Source organism: Juglans regia, chromosome 7 (assembly GCF_001411555.2).
Source record: "Juglans regia cultivar Chandler chromosome 7, Walnut 2.0, whole genome shotgun sequence".
Taxonomy (NCBI): domain Eukaryota; kingdom Viridiplantae; phylum Streptophyta; class Magnoliopsida; order Fagales; family Juglandaceae; genus Juglans; species Juglans regia.
This window is the reverse complement of record NC_049907.1, coordinates 45,026,990-45,046,564: the sequence shown is the minus strand read 5'-3', so window position 1 is coordinate 45,046,564 and position 19,575 is coordinate 45,026,990. Positions and strand designations below refer to the sequence as shown.

The following is a 19,575-nucleotide window of genomic DNA, read 5'->3' as shown; positions in this document are numbered from 1 at the left end:
AAACGAAATCGAGGTTGGGAATTGGGATGTTTTGCGATCAACACACCCTACTTATATCACAAGTGTGAAAATTAATTTATCAGTGGGACCCAACATACTGAAAAATAGATTGCTGTTTTGTCGATAACCGGTGGACTAAAGGTGAAATCATTGAAGTCCTCCACGTGGTATGAGCCAACGAAGCATGTGCGAGTGCGGCTTATAATCATGTCATATGATTCAACCTCATTTTTCTTCGTCTTCTTATCATGTCCAACGGGAAAATCAAATCCCCACAATGCCCTCAAAGGTTTCATATTTGGATAGCTAGCTGTATATTTTCTTTTCCAAAACCGAAAATCAGTAATAATATCCAGGCTAAATCATATATATATATATATATATGATTTTTTTCACTCATCATTCATATACTATACATTTGATAAGAAAAAAAAATAAAAATTTAAAAAATTATGTTGGTGTGAGAATGATGGATAAAATTTTTCATATATTTATATGAAAAAATCTATTCATCATCTTAACTTTCATCATCCTTTCATCATCTCATAATGTGTCATTAGATTATAGGTTTATAAATAAAATATAATAAATAATTTTCAATTATTTAATGACACATTATAAGATGACGAGAGGATAATGAAATATAATAAATAATCTCCAATCAGCTTCCCATTTTACTCCCATTTAACAGATTTTTCCTTTCTTTTTTTTTCCTTTCGAAATATTTTAGAATAAATCAGTGAAAAACATAACTCGAAAAGTGAAAGAAAAAATACAAAAATATTTGGTCAAGAATTCAGTAAACGTGGCTGAATAGGATGAACCGGATATATATATATATATATATATGCACTAGCGGTTGGGTAATGTGCGAGGCACATTTGTCCAGTTAAAAAATAATTTATTTTGTAAAATATAAATATGTTTTGGATTAAAAATAAGAAAACGTAATCATAAGTAAAATAAGTAGTATATAGAGAATTTTTTTCTGAACTCAATTTCTGTACCTAACAAGTGAAAAGAGATGTGGAGAATTTTTGTGATAGTGATAGTACTTCACTGCATAAATCGAAGCAATCTAACCGAAGAAAAAAAAATAAGAAGTGGTAAAATGAAGGGTTGGATTTAAATCTTAAAAATTTTAATATACCAGCAGCAGCCTCGTCTTTCAAAAAACAACACACGTAGACATCATATCCTTAGATATGATTTGGATCGATGTATTAATAGTAGTGACATGGTTTGTGAATAGTAATATATAAAATTATTTGGATTAAGATGTTTTATTTGATTGTAGAAAATGAGAGAAAAAAAGTTAAAATAAAAATATTATAAAAGTTAAAATATTATTGGAATATAATTTTTTAATGTAGTTTTTGTTTTAAATTTAAAAAATTTATATTTAAGAAAATTGTAATGATTAGATTAACAAATAAAAAAATATTTTATATTTAAATAATATTTTAAAAAATATATAAAAATTTCTGAAAACCTAAGAATCTATTAATCTCTTCCTCGAACTCAATAATTTTGTTTGAGAAGAGATATATTGTCAATTCCCTCCTGATTCAATGATGTTGTAAATTTTTTATTTTTTTAAAAATGTTTATGATGATTAAAAAAATACATGAAAAAAAAAAGAAAAATAAAAAAATGAAATACATATTCATGACATATTTTCAGGTTACTTTTTTATTAGTTGTAGCAGTTCTCTTTAGTTAATTAAGAATATTATCATATTTAAATTATGTTAAAACTCTAATTATTTATATAGTTATACTTTTTAAAAAATATTTAACAAAATTTCATTATTTATTTAATGATGAAATATTAGTATTTTATAAATGGCTTGGTTATTTTGAAATTAGTGGTACTTGTGTAAAATCCTGTATGGCGTAAGATTTTCTAATTGATAAAAGAAAAGCACGTTTGCCACATCTGTCAAATTGAAGAAAAAAATAAAATGTAATTTCAAATATTAAAATAGTCTAATGTATAAGAATAAAATTATTATTTATTTATGTTCATCATTTATTATGAAATTTAAATTATATTAAAAATTCAAATTAATTAGATAGTTTTTTTCTCTTAAAAATGTACAGTAAAATTTCATCATTTATTTAATGATAAAAAATTAGTATTGTATAAATTAAAGTTGATTTTTAGTGTATGATATAATAAACAGTAATAGGATATGCGAAAAAAACATGCGAAGAAAAAAAAAAACAACTTCTTTATTGATCATTTAAAACTTAAAAATCAATATTTTTTCCACTTTTTCTTTCTTCCTCTCTCTCATTCCCTATGCACGATTGCGGTATTACGTCGCACATTGGCATTCACACGAATAAAAAAAAAATCTTTACTATTCATCGTTCATCATACAGTTGATGAATAGTAATAAGATAAGATAAGATAAGATTTAAAAAAAAAAAAAAAAAACCGGCAGATTTAGAGTTACTGTTCACGATGAAATAAATAGTAACATTATACGCACTTTTAAGTATAGGCAGATATATAAATATATATATATTAAAGGAGAGTATCTTGCCTCTTTCTTTTGTTGGAACATGATCATGAGAATCATGAGTCAAAGAGGAAACCTTAATTGTACGGAAAAAAGTTGATATTCTTGGGCATGAAAATATTTATGTATAAGTCTATTTTTTTTTTTTTTTAACACATCAAATAGGAGTCGGACCAATTAATGCACTGCTGAAGTACTGTGCCTCACAAAGTCACAATGATGAAATGCTATTGGTTTTATAATTATAATGAACTCAACAACTAATGATTTGTTGAAACAATAAAAAATCTCTATTAGTTATACATTCCACGCATTTGGTCGATTTTGAATTTTTTTAAATTATGGTTAGAAGCTAATATAACTGATAACTTTAATTAATCTGTTTAATGTCTATATTATATATGCAAGTTGCAACTAGCATGCATTTTTAATCCTTTTGCAAAGACTTTCTTAGTTTTCAAACTTTATAGTTTACTTCATAAATTTGAAAAATTTATCTATTAGTTCCTTCTATCTATTTCCTGTTAAAATTACAAAAAAAAATAAAAAAAAAACTTTATCAAATAGTGATCTTCCTCTCTCAACAGTCAACATCGAATTGGATCAGCATTTTTATTTCACAAAGCCTTTTTATCCATATTTATATGGAAGTAGAATATATAGATGTTAAAGAATAATTAAGTAGAAAAATTGATTGAATGTTTAACCTATATATATATATATGCTTATAAATCCAATCATTATGATTATAATAACAAAGAATAAGGAGGTATGAAAAATGAGTATATTTTCCTGAAATAGAGTATTATTTAATACTAGGGAATCTTTCCCTAATATTATTTTAATTGATTTTAAATTTTAAATATTGCTCCAGCTATAATTAAAGCTGAACGGGGGGAGGGGGAATAAAAATATCAAATTGGTCTTTAGTCATGATCATGCGAATGAAAACGGGGGGGATGCGTTTGAAGTTTGAACTAAGGCGCAAATAACGGGCAAAAAGGATACGAGAACGGAAACGCGGCCTAACGAGGGCGGGCCACGTTAAACAAATTCATAAATAAAATAACATCCATGGTATTTAATTATCTTTTTTCACTTAAATGTAACCTTGAATTTTTTCTAGATTTTTTTTACAAGTTGATATTTTAAAAAAATAATCACTGATTCATCACTCATTATTATTATAAATAAAAATAAATTTTTCAATAAAAGTAGTTTGCAAATTGATTTTTCTCGCTTCAACATGTATTTATTGAACGTTTGCCAATACAATACAACAGTGAATGGAACGCACCGTAACCCAGATTACTCCGTTCTTACATTGACCCCACGTGGCAGCCTCCTCTCTCTCTCTCTCTCTCTCTCTCTCTCTCTCTCTCTCCTCTTGTAAGAAATTCCCTCGCACAGTCAAACTCTGTTGATTGTTAGCATGTTTTTGTCACACAGAAACAATAATGGTAGGCCGAAGGTCGCTTCGTATGAGCGTTCTCACTCTGTATCCCTCTATTTCTCTACAAAACCCCCCCTTTCATTGCTCTCATTCTCTTCATTCCTCTCTCTCTCTCTTTCTCTCTCTCTCTGTAATCACACATCATTATATATAACATACATAGCCCAGCTGTACATTATATACACAGAGCACATCTGTGTACATCTGTGTAGTGTTATCGTACTTGCCGAACAATGACAGAACCAAACAATTCAGAAGCTGCAAGCACCAGCGGCTCATCCACATCTTCACCGTTCGAGCCCTCTTCCTCCAACTCCGTCTCTGCCTCATCCAAAAGATCAAAACCCCAATCCCAAGAGCAGAGCACACCAAAAAGACCCAGAGTCGACTGTAGCAAACACCCGGTCTTCCGGGGCGTTCGGATGCGCAGTTGGGGAAAATGGGTGTCCGAAATCCGCGAGCCCCGCAAGAAATCCCGTATTTGGCTCGGTACATTTTCCACCCCTGAAATGGCTGCACGGGCCCACGATGTAGCCGCGCTGAGCATTAAAGGTAACTCCGCGGTGCTGAATTTTCCTCAGCTCGTTCATGTGCTACCTCGACCACTATCATCAACACCAGGTGACATTCAGGCCGCCGCAGTTAAAGCCGCAGCCATGGTCCAATTTGATTCAGAGTCATCTTCTTCTTCCTCCTCATCTTCATCATTGTCGTCTTTGCCAGGAGGATCGGAATCCGAGGAGCTGGGTGAAATTGTTGAGTTGCCGAATATAGAAGGAAGTTTTGAATTGACCGAGTTGCGTACGGACTTCATACTGCTTGACCCGGTTGATGGGTGGGTCTATGATCCGCCATACGGGCTGCAAGGAGCTGAACTTTGTGGGGATTTTTGTGATCAGATATTGACGTTGGAGAATTCGATTCCGACCAACTTCGAAGGTCTAGTGTGGGATTAGTGGCCAAATAATTTGGTGTGCTTTCAGTTAGTTTTTTTTTTTTTTTTCTGCTCTACCAAGTAATTTCGCTACTTGCGTTTGCTCATTGAACAGATCTTCTTGTAATGTAATACAATAAATTCACACAATTTAAGAGTTCCTTTTTTAATTTCCGCAGGAATAATATTATTGTTCGTGTGAAATTTGATCACAGATGATTTGCTACAATATTGATCATGTCTACTTCAAATTCCAAATGGCCCCCATCTTGCCATCGATGCTTTCCCTGATTTCTAGTGCAAAGCAGTACTTTGGTCTATGGTTACTCACCATATAAAAGAACTAATTAATTCAGTACTCTCATCCTATCACGACATGCTGCTAATTCAAATTACTCACATAAGCTCTAGTAGTTTTTGATAACATGATGAGATCTTGTACTGATATAATGAAAATGCTAAGTATTAATTTGTTCTTCAAAATTAGGATTACTACTTGATAATTACTTACAGACAAGATCATATGGTAAGATGCATGCATGCCCTACTTGATGAGACCAAAGTTTACTGTTCAGTTAGTCATCATGTGATGGATTATCCAAACTCGATCGTTCCAATTGTTTTGCTTGTTACGGACCTATATATGGCCCCATATATGTTCCCATCCCACCACTATGTTATCTCTCTTGTCTTTCTTTGATAAGGTATATGCCAGCATAGACCATATACTATTGTTATCATCTTTTCACTAGCTATATCGCTTTCAATTGCTAGTTGTACCGGCCACTAGTGCAATAATCACCATGCTCATTTATCAGAACCGTCATCATCATCATCGTTGTAACATGATCTTTCTCTCTTCTTGCAGTTTTACATTTCATGATCTCTGGCCACTTTCTTTCATCGTTTTAACATATTCGTCACATTATTTGAGCTTAATCGTGTTCCCCGGAAGTCTAGATCAGCTTGATTTTCACAATTACTTGGCTAGCTAGCTAGCTAGCTAGTTTCTTATAATTTTAACATCATGTCTTAATTGCTTGCTTGAGCCTCCATAATGAAAGTTTCCTCCCACAATAAAGTACATATTAATATTTTGCTAGTGAGAGTACGTAACAGTCTTCGAGAAGCTTTAAATTCTCAAGTCTTTAATTCATTATAATTAATAATTAGGTCCATTATCATCTATACTTAACTCGTGCGACCAAATCAAGGTTATACTAGTCTATTACCTAATTGTCTCATAAGTAGTTATGTACAAGAAAATTATATATCATCATGTCCAGCACTCGATCGCCTTAATTAGATGCAAAAGTCACCAGTACTACACCACGTGTTTGGACAACATGCTGAATGAAACTAATTATCCGGCCGATGAAATTATTATAAATTAGGTTTATGGCTGATTACAATATAAATTAGTACTTAATTCCCTGCTAGTGGTTTTTCCAACCAATAAAGAAATTATAGGATATTGGTCCAATTAAGTTCGAAGTACTTAAGAAAATTAATTAAGAAAGTCAAGGAAGAACAATAAAACTTTGGTTCTAATAATTTTTTAATGAAGCAAACAGTGCCTCATGATGTCTAGAAGTTCGGTGGAGCAGTGCGTGGTTTGGTGCAATTGACACATAGTAACGCTAAACCCCTTTTTTTTTTCCTAGTATTTATTTTAGACCAGCATTCTTATAAACCAATAGGAAAAAACTTGACCAACCTAGTACCTACTCCTACCTGTTTCGTCCTATTTTTCCATTAAGAAACTGAAAGTAAAATTATCCTCATGCAAACTATAATCTATAGATAATATTCTTTAATTACAGGTAATAAGCCCAGTTTGGCTAGCTAGCTACTTGCGATCAGTAGATATTTTTTAATCAAATTAGATGATTTTATTATTAATTAAGGTATATATATATAAATACATAATGTGATTTTTGTATATAGTATTTTATAATATTATTTATGTGAAATTTGTAGACAATATATATATATATATATAGATTCTACTTAAGTATTGAATGCTGTAATTATTATAAGATTTTTAGACAGTATAAATATCATATATATGAAGAGTATTTAATATTGTGTCTAGCTATTTCTATATATATATTGCATCATCTAATTCGTCTGACAATAAAAATTTAATTAGACTATATATAATCACTGATCCCCAAGTCTACAGCTAGCCTAGCATGCATTTTGTTAGGTCAAATTTAATGTGACATTATTGTTTTAGGAAGCAGGGACTCCAAAGAAGAAAAGTAAAATTATTGCAAATTAAATAGAATTGTAGCACGTACAGGATCATGATTTCTTTTGTAATTTGTTTAAATTAGAGGGCCTTAATTGAGAACTAGAGAGATTAGGACTTTTGTGATCAGTCTGTCTGAAAATAACCAATAAACTTAATATATAATATGATGAATTGCGTGCGCACTTTATATTTATCTCTCTCACAATATAAAATTCGGACCGAAGTTTTAATTAAAATCTCTCAATCTCATTCCCAAGCCGTAAATTAAATCACTAAATTGATCAGTTTTTCTTTTTGATTTCTAATTGCATGCCAAGATGCACTAATATCTTAATTTTCAATACGCCATGTGTCTGAACTTCCGATCTGCATGCAGCTAATTAGTTGAAAGGAATTAAAAAAAAATAAAAACCGAGACAGATCATGCATGCATATATAGTGTGTAATATTTCAATTTAATTACGTATAGATCAGTATAATTTTCACCGAGGAAAGTGATCTTGGCTTTGATGTTGAACATGTAGATTCATTAAGATCTGAAAAAAAATTAAGACTCCTGATCATCAGAGATTGATACATGTTATTCAGTCATAATTGGTCACGCCGGATCGATCCATTAGCACTACCCCTTTTAAATAAACTATGCCCTTTCAATTTGTCTACTTGTACGAGTATCTTGGCTTAGTGCAAATTGCACTTTTTTTATTATTATTTTAAATATTTTTTTAAAAGAATATTAATATATTAATAATCACTTCTTATTCTTAATCAATAAAATAAATAAATAAATGCAGGAACAGTCAAAATCAAACAAATAAATATCTCATCAGGCAAAGTCAAACAAACAAGTAATAATTGGTGCTGTAAAACTGGAAGCTAGCTGCACGTTCTTCCCACTCATTCATTCGCATGAAGCATGCATATTATATAAAATATATATATACAGAATCAAATCTTAATAATTAGTTGAAATTTCAGTACGCTTGACTTCGGATATTTGGACAAGTACGCTTCCCAGCTTGAATATATCAAGCAGTAAGTACGTACTCACCGCTACCACATATATACATGTCTAATGTCATGTCGATGTTTTTTTCCAACCCTATAGAAAAGTACGTTAATTTCTATATTTGTCGTGTAAAAGTAAAACGAGAAATACACGTACCATGCACCGATCGAGAAGGAAATTATACTATGATGTTTTGGCTGTTTTGTAGAAATGCAAGTAGGTGACTGGAATGATACGATCGACGACGCGACCATCATGTACCACTAGTTTTGTTGGATAAATGATGGGGACTGGGAAAAAAATACAGAACCAAAAAAAAAAAAAACCAGAAGGCAACGCGAATATTCATGTTGCACTGTTTATGCAGTATTTGATATTGGCGTTGAATTAGTTAATTACATTTTCATCTTTAAATTTAATAAATATTATCTATATTTACTCCACATTAAATTAATTAAATTGTTTTCATCCAAATTATAAGTTACAGTAAATTCATTCTTCTTTTCAAATATGAAAAGAACTATAACAAGTCTAAAAGTATTTTTTTAGATTATTATATTATAGATATGAGGTTTTTATTCATATAAGATTTTACCATCTATATATATATGAGATTATTATATTATAGATTGTTAGATTGTGAAAATAAAAATAAATATGACTTGTTGGAGGTTATTGAAGATTATGAAAATAAAATAAAAAATAATTAAAAAATATAAATAATTAAAAATAATAATATTTTATTATTATAGAGAGTGTGATGACTAATCTAATGTAGATTTCAAATTTTGAATGATTAACTAAAGGTAAAAAAGCTACATATTAATTAAAATTTGAAAAATAAGATGGCCAATTCAATACTAATGCTCTAAAATCCTAGGATGGTCCACCGGAAGCTGGGAGCTACCGCTAGGATCCTCTTTTTTTTTTTTTTTTTAATATTGTTTTTTTACATGAATTTTTTAATACTTTTAACTATTTAAAAAAATGATAAATCACAATATTATTTAAAAATATTTCCTTAATCACTAAGTAAAAAGAAAAATAAAAAATAAAAATTCTAACAGTGAGAGTATGTTAAGATCCTTGGTATTTCCTTATTGTAATTCTTACTAGAATGTGTGGTGGAAGATATGGGAGTGGAATGTTACTGAAATACTCTATAGACAGTATGCACTTCAGGTGTTCGATGAATGAGAGCAGTGGAAATGAGTATGAAGAAATGCATTGATATTTGAAATTGATACGTTGGAACTCATTCGAGGTAGTCCCTTCCTCCTACAACAAACTACAGCTATGAATTCACTTAACATCCGAATGCCCTCCATTCAAGTCTCTTCCTTACCCAAATACAGAAAACTCTAACTAACTTGCAGGCTAGACTAACGTTACCTGTTACTCACTGTGAATGACAAACGCACAATTTTGGTTATAACCAAAACGTTATGTCTTACAATTGAAATAAAATGTAAAGAGCTTACTAAAAGGAACACCCTGTTTTGGCCTTTAAGAGTCCAAAAACGTTGTGTATAACAATTGAAATAAGGCTAACAGATTCTTTAAAAAGGAACACACCGTTTTGGCTTATAAATGCCAAAATGTTGCATCTTACAATGGCAAACCAATCCAACTCTACTGCAAACAACGTCGTCCCCACTTCTCTTACTTCAAATCAGTTCCAGTTTACTTCACTTTGATGCTTCGTGTCTTCGTTCCAGCTTAGGGTTTTCTTCTTCATCTCGGCGTCATAACAAATCCCCCATTCTTCACAGCACCCTGCCCACAAGGTGCAGGTAAAGCTGCTGTAGTTTCCACAGTCTCTCCCATGAGTTCTCTTCATCTCCCAATCCCCTCCATTTAACCAAGATTTCAGTTATCCCACGGTTTCCGTCCTTTCTCAGACGAAGATCTACCACATTTTCAGGCTCGGGAAGAACTTCACCCTGCGAATCAAAGGGGAGGAAGGGTGGCTAACGGCTGAATTGAGTTTCCCACCTTCCTTTTGAGGCATGATACGTGGAAGGTAGGGTGTATTCGGGATGTTGGGGGCAGCTTAAGCCGATAAGTAACCTGCCCGATCTTCTTCTCTACTTGGAATGGCCCGAAATATCGGGGAAACAACTTCATATTTCGGTGGTGTGCTACGGATTTCTATTGAAAAGGTTGTAACCTCATGTACACCCATTCCCCATCTTCGAATGTTCTCTCGGTTCTATTCTTGTCAGCTTCTATTTTCATTCGGTTTTTTGCTCCTTCCAAGTTCTCCTTAAGAATTTTGATAACTTTGTCTATGCCTTGTAATGTTTGATCAATTGATTGGTTGTTTGAAGTCCCTGGTACAGAAATAGTGGTGGGGGGTACCCATAGAGGGCTTGGAAAAGTGTCATCTTAGTAGCTGTGTAATAAGATGTATTATACTACCATTCCGCGAACGGTAGCCACTATGACCACTTCTGAGGTATACCTTAAGGTTTGTGCAATTGTGGTTAGGGTTCCATTTCTCGTCACAATGATAACAAAGTCCATTTTTAAGCTTTTCATCACACCCCGTAGAGAACACTTTTCTGATAAGGGGTTGAATTTCTGGGTGTGAGTTCCACTAGCACCACTATTACCATAGGGGATATAATTGTTGCCTGAACAAAATGAGCCCTTCTCACCCGAGAACCTCATCAACTTCTTAGCGCTAGCAAAGTATTCTTCTTGAGTTCGGGCCAACTCAAACGCTGCAGTTAAATTGTGTGGGTTAAACATGCGAAGAGGCAATCTTATTTCATCCTTCAGGCTGTTGAGAAAGCAACTCAGCTTATGGTGGTCGAATAAGCCCCTCACTCTATTCGAGAGTGCCTCAAAACTAGCCTTATAGGTTGCTACTGTGGTGACTTGCTTCAACCTTGTCAAGGTTTCCATAGGGTTGTCATATGTAGTCGGTCCAAAGCGAACCAACATAGCCCTCACCAAAGTTTCCCAATTCATAAACTGGGTTGTATCTAAGGCCTCTTGATACCATACTAATGCTTCTTCCTCCATGTGGTATAAGGCCAACAATAACTTTTGGGCAGGGGTGGTTGATGGTATTCAAAGTATTGTGATGCCTTAAAAATCCAAGCTGATGGGTTTTCTCTAGTAAAGTGAGGTAAGTCTAAACGAATACCTCTTAAAGTTGGTCCCCTTTGTTGCACTTGTTCATTGTCTTGATGGTTTTGTAGGTCCCGTGCCATGTTTCCCTGATGAGCAACGAAGGTTTGAACCATTTCAGTGAGCTGGTCCAGCCTCTCATCAATGGTGTTGAAGCGTGTTTGGGTGGCTAGATGGCTCTCCTCCAATGCATCAATCTATTGTTGCATTTGTTTGGATCTAGTAGCTTCAACCATGGTTGAAGGATTCTGGGCTCTTGGTTGGAAAATCTGTATGACTGTTTATGGCTTTTCTGGGTTGGTTGAGGGAAAGTGATTTCTGCGAAATTTTGTTTGGTTGTGTATTTTTTTTCTGGGCTGTAAATATGTTTGGCTGTCTATGGTTATGGGTGACGGTGAGGAAGGTGACTTTGCAGGATTGGTGCTCAAGTGATACCACTTGTTAAAACCCTTGGTATTTCCTTACTATAATTCTTACTAGAATTTATTGTGGAAGAGATGAGAGTGAAATGTTACTAAAATACTCTAATGACAGTATGCACTATACGTGTTCGATGAATGGGAGCAGTGGAAATGAGTATGAAGAACTGCATTGATATTTGAAATTAATACGTTGGAACTCATTCGAGGTAGTCCCTTCATCCTGCAACAAACTATGGCTATGAATTCACTCAACATCCGAATGCCCTCCACTCAAGTCTCGTCCTTACCCAAATACAGAAAACTCTAACTAACTTGCTGGCTAGGCTAACGTTACCTACTACTCACTGTAAATGACAAGACGCACCGTTTTGGTTATAACCAAAACGCTGCTTCTTACAACTGAAATAAAGGGTAAAGTGCTTACTAAAAGGAATGCCCCGTTTTGGCCTTTAAGAGTCTAAAAATGCTGCATATAACAATTGAAATAAGGCTAACAAATTCTTTAAAACGGAACACACCGTTTTGGCATTCTTATAAATGCCAAAACGTTGTGTCTTACAATGGCAACCCAAACCAACTCTACTGCAAACGAGGCCACCCCCACTTCTCTTACTTCAAATCAGTTCCAGTTCACTTCACTTTGATGCTTTGTGTCTTTGTTCCAGCTTAGGATTTTCTTCTTCATTTTGGCGTCATAACATAGTATCATTTCCCAAAATCCTATCATATTGATCGGCCATGCACTTGCAAATTATGCTGAAGTAGTACTAAACACACCCCCCCCCCTCCCCCACCCCCAAATAATTTTAGAAATTTTAATTAAGATTCATAGTCTGATTAATTAATGTGATCAAATATTGATATTATAAAAACATATATATATAGATACATATATATATATATATATAATAATCGATCAATTACTGATTTGCTGTCTCAATAATAGACAATCTCATTAATATTGGTTTGTTGGTTGAACATTGGCTCTGGTCAGTTTCCATAATTATAGAAATAAATTCCAAAAGAATTGGACGATTTGGTAGTTAAGAAGGTTTAATCAACATGATTTTAAAGTTGAACATGCTTAATTAATTATGTGGTTTGGAACAGGCTCGTTGCATGTAGGCCTGCAAAATGCACTTGTTATTTGGCTTGCAGCATCAATAACTCAGTCCCTCATGTAATCATTGCCATTCTTCAATAATATTGGTTTCATATATTACAGAATTAGATGATCAAGTTCGTGTATTCAAATGAAACAAAAAACAAAAAACAAATTAAAGAATATAATGGACCCCTATATATATATATATCGATAGTACTTAATTCATAATTAAAGGTTGGGCTGCTAGCTAGCTAGCTAATAATATTAATATTGCAGTTCAATTGTGTAATTATGGGCGATCGGCATTAACCATATTGCAGTAGTCATCATAGCGATGACGGATTGATAAAGGATAGATATTGTGGGAATTAATTAACTAATTACATGCTACCTTTTGGAAACTAGCTACCATGTCGTCATGTGTTTCCCGTACTAGCTAATTATTTATCAATTCTGCTATGTACAATCAATTACTCTTTGTATATTATTGATGTTATTAAATTTAATAGTTATTTTATATTAAAAAAATGATACAGTCAATCACACCCGTTTATATATAAAAGAGTATACAAAAATAACTACACATAAAAAATTTCTTAATTTAAACATCTATAGATAAAATTGAGATCAATAGAATCTTGTACTCCAACCTATTATATATATAATGTTCTCGGAAGAGAGATTAATGCATGAACAGTCATTTTCCTTGATTACATGGGTTTTCTTTTTTCTTCTTCTTTTTCTTTTTTCTCACCAAACTATTCTTCATATTATATATTCTCGGTTTCCAAACGTCAAACTTGAAAAGTTTTCGAAACAATTGAAGACAAAATTCATCAAACACTCACAGGAATGTAAAATCTAGATATTGATGGTTTTGAAGACTATTTAGAACGCAATCGCACCCATATATATATGAATGGTGGATGGAGGTCCCTATCTATAATATATATACCAAAGCGTGAGGAGCATGCATTGTGGGATATTTGACTCTAAACAAGAAAATAATGGAGAAAGCAAGAGGTGCAACATCCCACTCATCATCATCATCATCATCATCATGTGGTTAACCACCCCATGCATCTACTTTCAATCACCTGCAGCATGCATGATCTCCCACTTAACTACAAGTCTACAACACTAACACGTTATAAGGAAATCTGGATTAATTATTATCCACATCTACATATGCAATTAGCTACGCATAATTTATAATGGCTTGAAAATCACGGAGAAGGAAGTTAAAGATAACTTAAACATCATCACATTTATATATATTAATTAATCCACTTGGACAATTATTAACGCCAATGGGGGAAAATTAAAAGCTGTGTCTTAAGCTAAACAAAAAATATTAATTAGTAATTAAAGGTCGTTGGCGTCACGTACGTAGCGCCTATGGCCTAATGGATAAGGCGCCTGACTTCTAATCAGGCGATTGTGGGTTCGAGTCCCACTGGGCGTGCGTCTCTTTTTCTCAGCTTTTCATATATATATATATATATTTTTTTTTTCCTCAAATTGTCTGATCCCATATACCTTTTCATTTATTGAGACAAGAAGCAATTTATAAAAACTAATCAATTGCCTTTTGGATTTTGGTTTCCCCCGTCTTTAAAGTGGAGGGATTTTCTGGCTTGGTAATTAAGAACAAATCATCTGTAAAACATATAAAATTAACTATAAATGATACCAATTAACAAGAAGATCATTAGCGTACGTATGAAAACCACGCGCGTTAAGTGGTTCCTACTCAAGCGAGCTAGCTTCTCAAATTTAACCCACAATACAAATTAGCGCTGATCATGATCATCAAAACCGGTCTGAATCCAAGCTGGTGGCCCTGCCTAGCTAGCTAGCTAGTGCCGTCTAGCTATTCTTTAAAATATTAATTATAAAAAATTCTTTTTATTAATTATTATTTATCATCTCACATTTTACATCTTATAAAAACGAGTGAGACTACTGGGCTGTATGCCCAGCGTTTTTTTTTCACATTATTTTAATACATTTAAATATTTTTAAAAAATAAAAAAAATATATCAATACACTTAAAATCACTTTCTTAATCACTAAATAAAAAAAATTTTGACCAACGGTCAAATAGAGTGATCAAAGTGTGGAGGCAAAATAGTTTTTTCCTATAAAAACACCCTTACATCCTATGAAAATACCTCAAAACCCTATAAAAAAATTATAGGTATGGAATATAAAATGTGATCAGTGGCTGATTTGTAGCAAAACTTATATATATATATAAAAATATATATGTCATACTTGCCAATTAATAACCCCGCTAGTCGCATGGGTTGAACTTGACACATGCACCATCCAACTCATCAATATCACATTAGTTTTGTTATTTATCATCTCTACATATTATAAATCACATTTTTTTTATTTTTTTATTTTTTAAAGTTTTTAAATTTGTTTTAGTTTTATTCTTCTTAAACTTATTGAGTTTTTCAACTCATCATCCATATACTATATATTTAATAAAAGAAAAAAAAAATATAATGTATGATGTATAATATATAAAGATGATAAATATAATTTTTGTATATTCAATGCATGCGTAAATATAATGGTCTGTACGTACGTGCTAATATGGTACGTTGTACGTTGTTGTTTCGTTCTTGACAAGCCCTAAAACTACTCGAATGACGGGAGATCGATTTGAATGAATGGCTTTGAAGTTCACCCGCATGATATATATAACATAATAGAAAATTCCCTTAAAATTCGATATGATCTGATCATTTGCTAAAGAGCTTAGAGGCTTAACTTTTCTATATATATTACAGTCTGCATTGAGAAAAAGATAAACGCCTTTTGTTTGAAAGCGAAAAAACCAAACATTTGGTGCATCAATCTTTTCCGAAATGCCCTTCTGTAGATGCTTTATGTTTTGCCCTTTGCAAGAGTACTGGGTTCACTTCAATACATTGCCAGAATATCTTAATGTTGGTGATTTTTGCTTTTCGGGTCTTTTTTTTTTTTTTTTACTTCATATATAATTCAACCTCTCTCTCTCTCTCTCTCTCTCTCTCTCTCTCTCGTGATGAGAACACTTTTTTTTATATATATTTTTACGTGCGATGATCATATATAACATTTGTGCACAAAAATGATCACTGATCAACTGTTTCTTGAACAATGACCTATATATATATAAAGAAATAACATTTGTAATTGTGAGTGTGCCAGTGCCGTACAGTCATTTTAAAAAAAGTGAATAAATATGAGACCCACATGAAAAGAAATTAATTTTTTAACAGTGAACCTCACTTTTTTTCAAAGCTACTATACGACGTTTACGCATTATACGACTGTATATAGCATTACTCATATATATATATATATGTATTGCCTCAATCACGTCATTAATTAATGCATGCAAAGCGAAAAGCTATCTCGAAATATATAATCCTATTTGTCTAATTAATCAGAATATATCCTCCAAGCTATCATTAGATACTAGATATAAGTAAATTAACCAAATCTACAAGTTGTGTACAATCATACCCGATTATGAGTAATATATATGTGTGTGTGTGAGAGAGACATATTGTACGTGTGACAAGTCATGATGATAACACCGATTTTTTTCATCTTAAATATTAGATACAGTAGGTTTGAAATGAAACCATGGCCGGTAATTAAAAGACTGATATTGATTGATATGGAAATTAACCTAATTATTAATGGTCTCATCGTGATTATTGTGATTAAATTATAAAAATTAAAACAAGTAAAAGGCCGGAGGAAGGAAAGACAGCCAACGAGCTTCAATTATTGAACATTTTTTAATGGCGACAAGAAGGAAAAATAAAAAGTATATACAGTGGAATAAAGGACATATCAGCTTTTGGTGAAATAAACGATGGGAAACAAGTTTTGCAAACGTGCAAGGACTTAAAAAGTCGACCTTGAATGACCCTTTGATTATCATACATATATATATATATATATACTAGTTCAGAGCAACGTGCTAAGCACGTTTGCCTAGTTTAGTGGAATGAATATTCTTAAGAAATAGTGGTTCTTATAGAAAAATAATATAGATTTCAATCAATAATTTAATGCATATACAAAAAAATATAAGTCCTAACAAATATTTTTGTGTAATAATTGTTAAGTATTGGATAATAATTGCATGTCTGCATAGATTATAAGATTAAAACATTAGTTTAATCACTAACATAGTCCCATAGATAGTTATGATATCAATAGTTTTAGTAAAGTTGTTTGTGATAAGTTTAATACAATTTTAACAAAAACATTAGTTAAAACCGAACGATTGCTTTTATGATGAGTTCTGTAATGGAGCTACACGTAAAATAATCAAAGATTTTAAGAGTTTTTCGCTAAAACATAACTTAACGGATTTAATGAAAAAATAAGAAAAGTTAACGGGAGAAAAAAATTATTATTTACAATTAAATAATTACTTATTATAATAGAGTAGATATATACGAAGCGAAATAATATTTAGAAAGTAAATAAACTTGAACTTTTTTTCTTCGACTCTTTTGTCGATTAAACTTCATTGATAATAAGTATTGGAGAGCTATATTCTGCATCGGTACAATTTGAAACTACTATTTGTCGGTTTGACTAATTATATTAACATTGAGGCTAGGATTGCACTTAATTGGTCGAACTGCATGGCAAGATGCCAATTAAAAACCTTGCCTACGTCATGTCACGGGAGAATAATAAGTGGTCAGCAATTAATGACACTTAATTATGGAAAATTGGGAATAATGTCAATTTTGGACGAACGGCGTTAACTTAATTAACGGAAAAATAATAAAATCTGTTAAAACAAGAATTTCTGTTAGATAGCCACTTTATATATATAGATAGATATATGTATATGAACTCGATCATGAGCTAAATGGTAGCTAGATAGCTCTCATGCATAACACAGCAGTCACGTCATCCTCTGTAGGGGAACATATAGGTTAAAAAAATTAAAGAACTCTTTGGAAAAAGAGACACGTATTAATCCACGTGATCATGAGATCATAGCTGATATCGTGGATGAATAGAAGTAAGGCTAGCTCCTTAATTATATGCTATTACGTCTTACGGCATTCTATATTATAAATTATAATATATGTTTTTTTTTTATAAATATATTAGACTTTTGAATTATATAACTATTAACTAGAGGTAATAAGATCAATCTTCGGCTCATTAAACCGAGAGAAAATATATATATATATATTTCATGTTTGTCAAAGCCTGGACTCGCTAGTACTCTAAGCCTTTAATATGGGCTAGAACAGCTCCCTCAGGCCCACTATTTGAACGCCACTCCCGCATATTGTAAAGCCCGGTCGCAAAGGTCCAGAGTTAATTCATGTCATTTAAAATCGTCTTCCAATCCCATAGTATATATACTCCAAAACTCTCTATCAAACATATACTCATTATTTCTCATCAACTACTTTAGTAGTATAATTAATCTAAGACATCACAAAGTCTTAAACATCCCAATAACTCAAGCCAACAGAACAACAAATCTACTGAATGCAATTCTTCAATAATCAAAATATCCTCTTTGCACTTAATTTATTATATTCACATAGTCATACTCATGGTTTCTATTATTGATCATCAGTTGAAACATTTAAAATATTTGAAAATATTGTGGAGATAAGGGATGAGTTATCAACAACTCAGTAAGTATAAAACGTATACTAGTATGTAAACATGAGTCTTTTCAGATAGTTCATAATGAAGAAAAAAAAAACATTTCAATTTCAATATGTAGATCTAAAAAACGTGTTATCAGAATATCATATCGATATTTCAAGCTGTTCATATTTAAAAACCTTTTGCTATATCATGACTGAACGTCAATCATCATATCATAGATCATATTTAACCCTCCATGGTAGGGTTGTACTATTCCTGGTGGCCAAACCAGGCAGTATCAGAATGTAAATATTCCATTTATTCATATCATTTTCACATAATCAAAACATATTCAGAGCATCTTCATATAACATATACAAAATTTCTAAATTTTATATTCGCTCATTTGTGCAGTTCAGAAACAATATGTCAAAATTTTACTCATGTTTACACCAGTCATGTTATAAAATACTTTCTCTTTATACAACTTTTATGAATAATGCAGAACACATAACTAAGGTTGTTTTCACATTGCTTTTCAAAACATAACATGCATATTTTTTTTTATTATAAAATCAACACCAGTTCATTTTCTTTTTATGCAAAGTTTAGCATATGAACTCCGCTTATCTGAACATTTTAACTTTTTAAAATTTTTCCACAACCGTGCTGAATGAATATCAATTGTCACCTATACAAAATACTAAATGTTACTAAATTTTTAAAGAACTTGCTAAAATTCTCTATTTACTTAAATTCATACTACGGAAATAGCTTTAATAATTATTTAGTTAAGAGAAATCTAATAAATACTATCATCATTAAATATATTATTAACTTATTATAATATAATTTTTATCAAATATGGAAAAACAACTTAAATTCATTTCAAAAATTAACTTAATTATATTTAAAACTCATATCTTGATAAACTATTATTGAAATCATAATTTAATACTACTAACATATAATGTAGTAGGAAATCGTAAATTTCTTAAACAATAGTAGTTCATAAAAGATCCTTAATAATACTTATATTAAAAATCATTGTAAACTACTAATCATATCTAATTTAAAATCATCA

The 19,575-nt window shown here is 31.8% G+C and overlaps 1 protein-coding gene and 1 non-coding gene across 2 annotated transcripts; both read left to right on the top strand.

Moving 5' to 3' along the window:
* The first annotated feature begins 3,993 nt into the window (after positions 1-3,993).
* On the top strand, positions 3,994-5,084 carry LOC109004887 (ethylene-responsive transcription factor TINY-like). Its single transcript, XM_018983593.2, has one exon. It carries the CDS (start codon positions 4,214-4,216, stop codon positions 4,934-4,936), a length of 723 nt encoding a protein of 240 aa, XP_018839138.1. The 5' UTR covers positions 3,994-4,213; the 3' UTR covers positions 4,937-5,084.
* Positions 5,085-14,237: 9,153 nt separating this feature from the next.
* TRNAR-UCU lies at positions 14,238-14,310 on the top strand. Its single transcript has one exon. It is a non-coding gene; the product is annotated as a tRNA-Arg (tRNA).
* Positions 14,311-19,575: the final 5,265 nt, after the last annotated feature.

Coding starts and splice junctions, on each gene's coding strand:
- LOC109004887 (XM_018983593.2), top strand. CDS start 4,214: ATGACAGAACCAAACAATTCAGAAGCTGCAAGCACCAGCGGCTCATCC.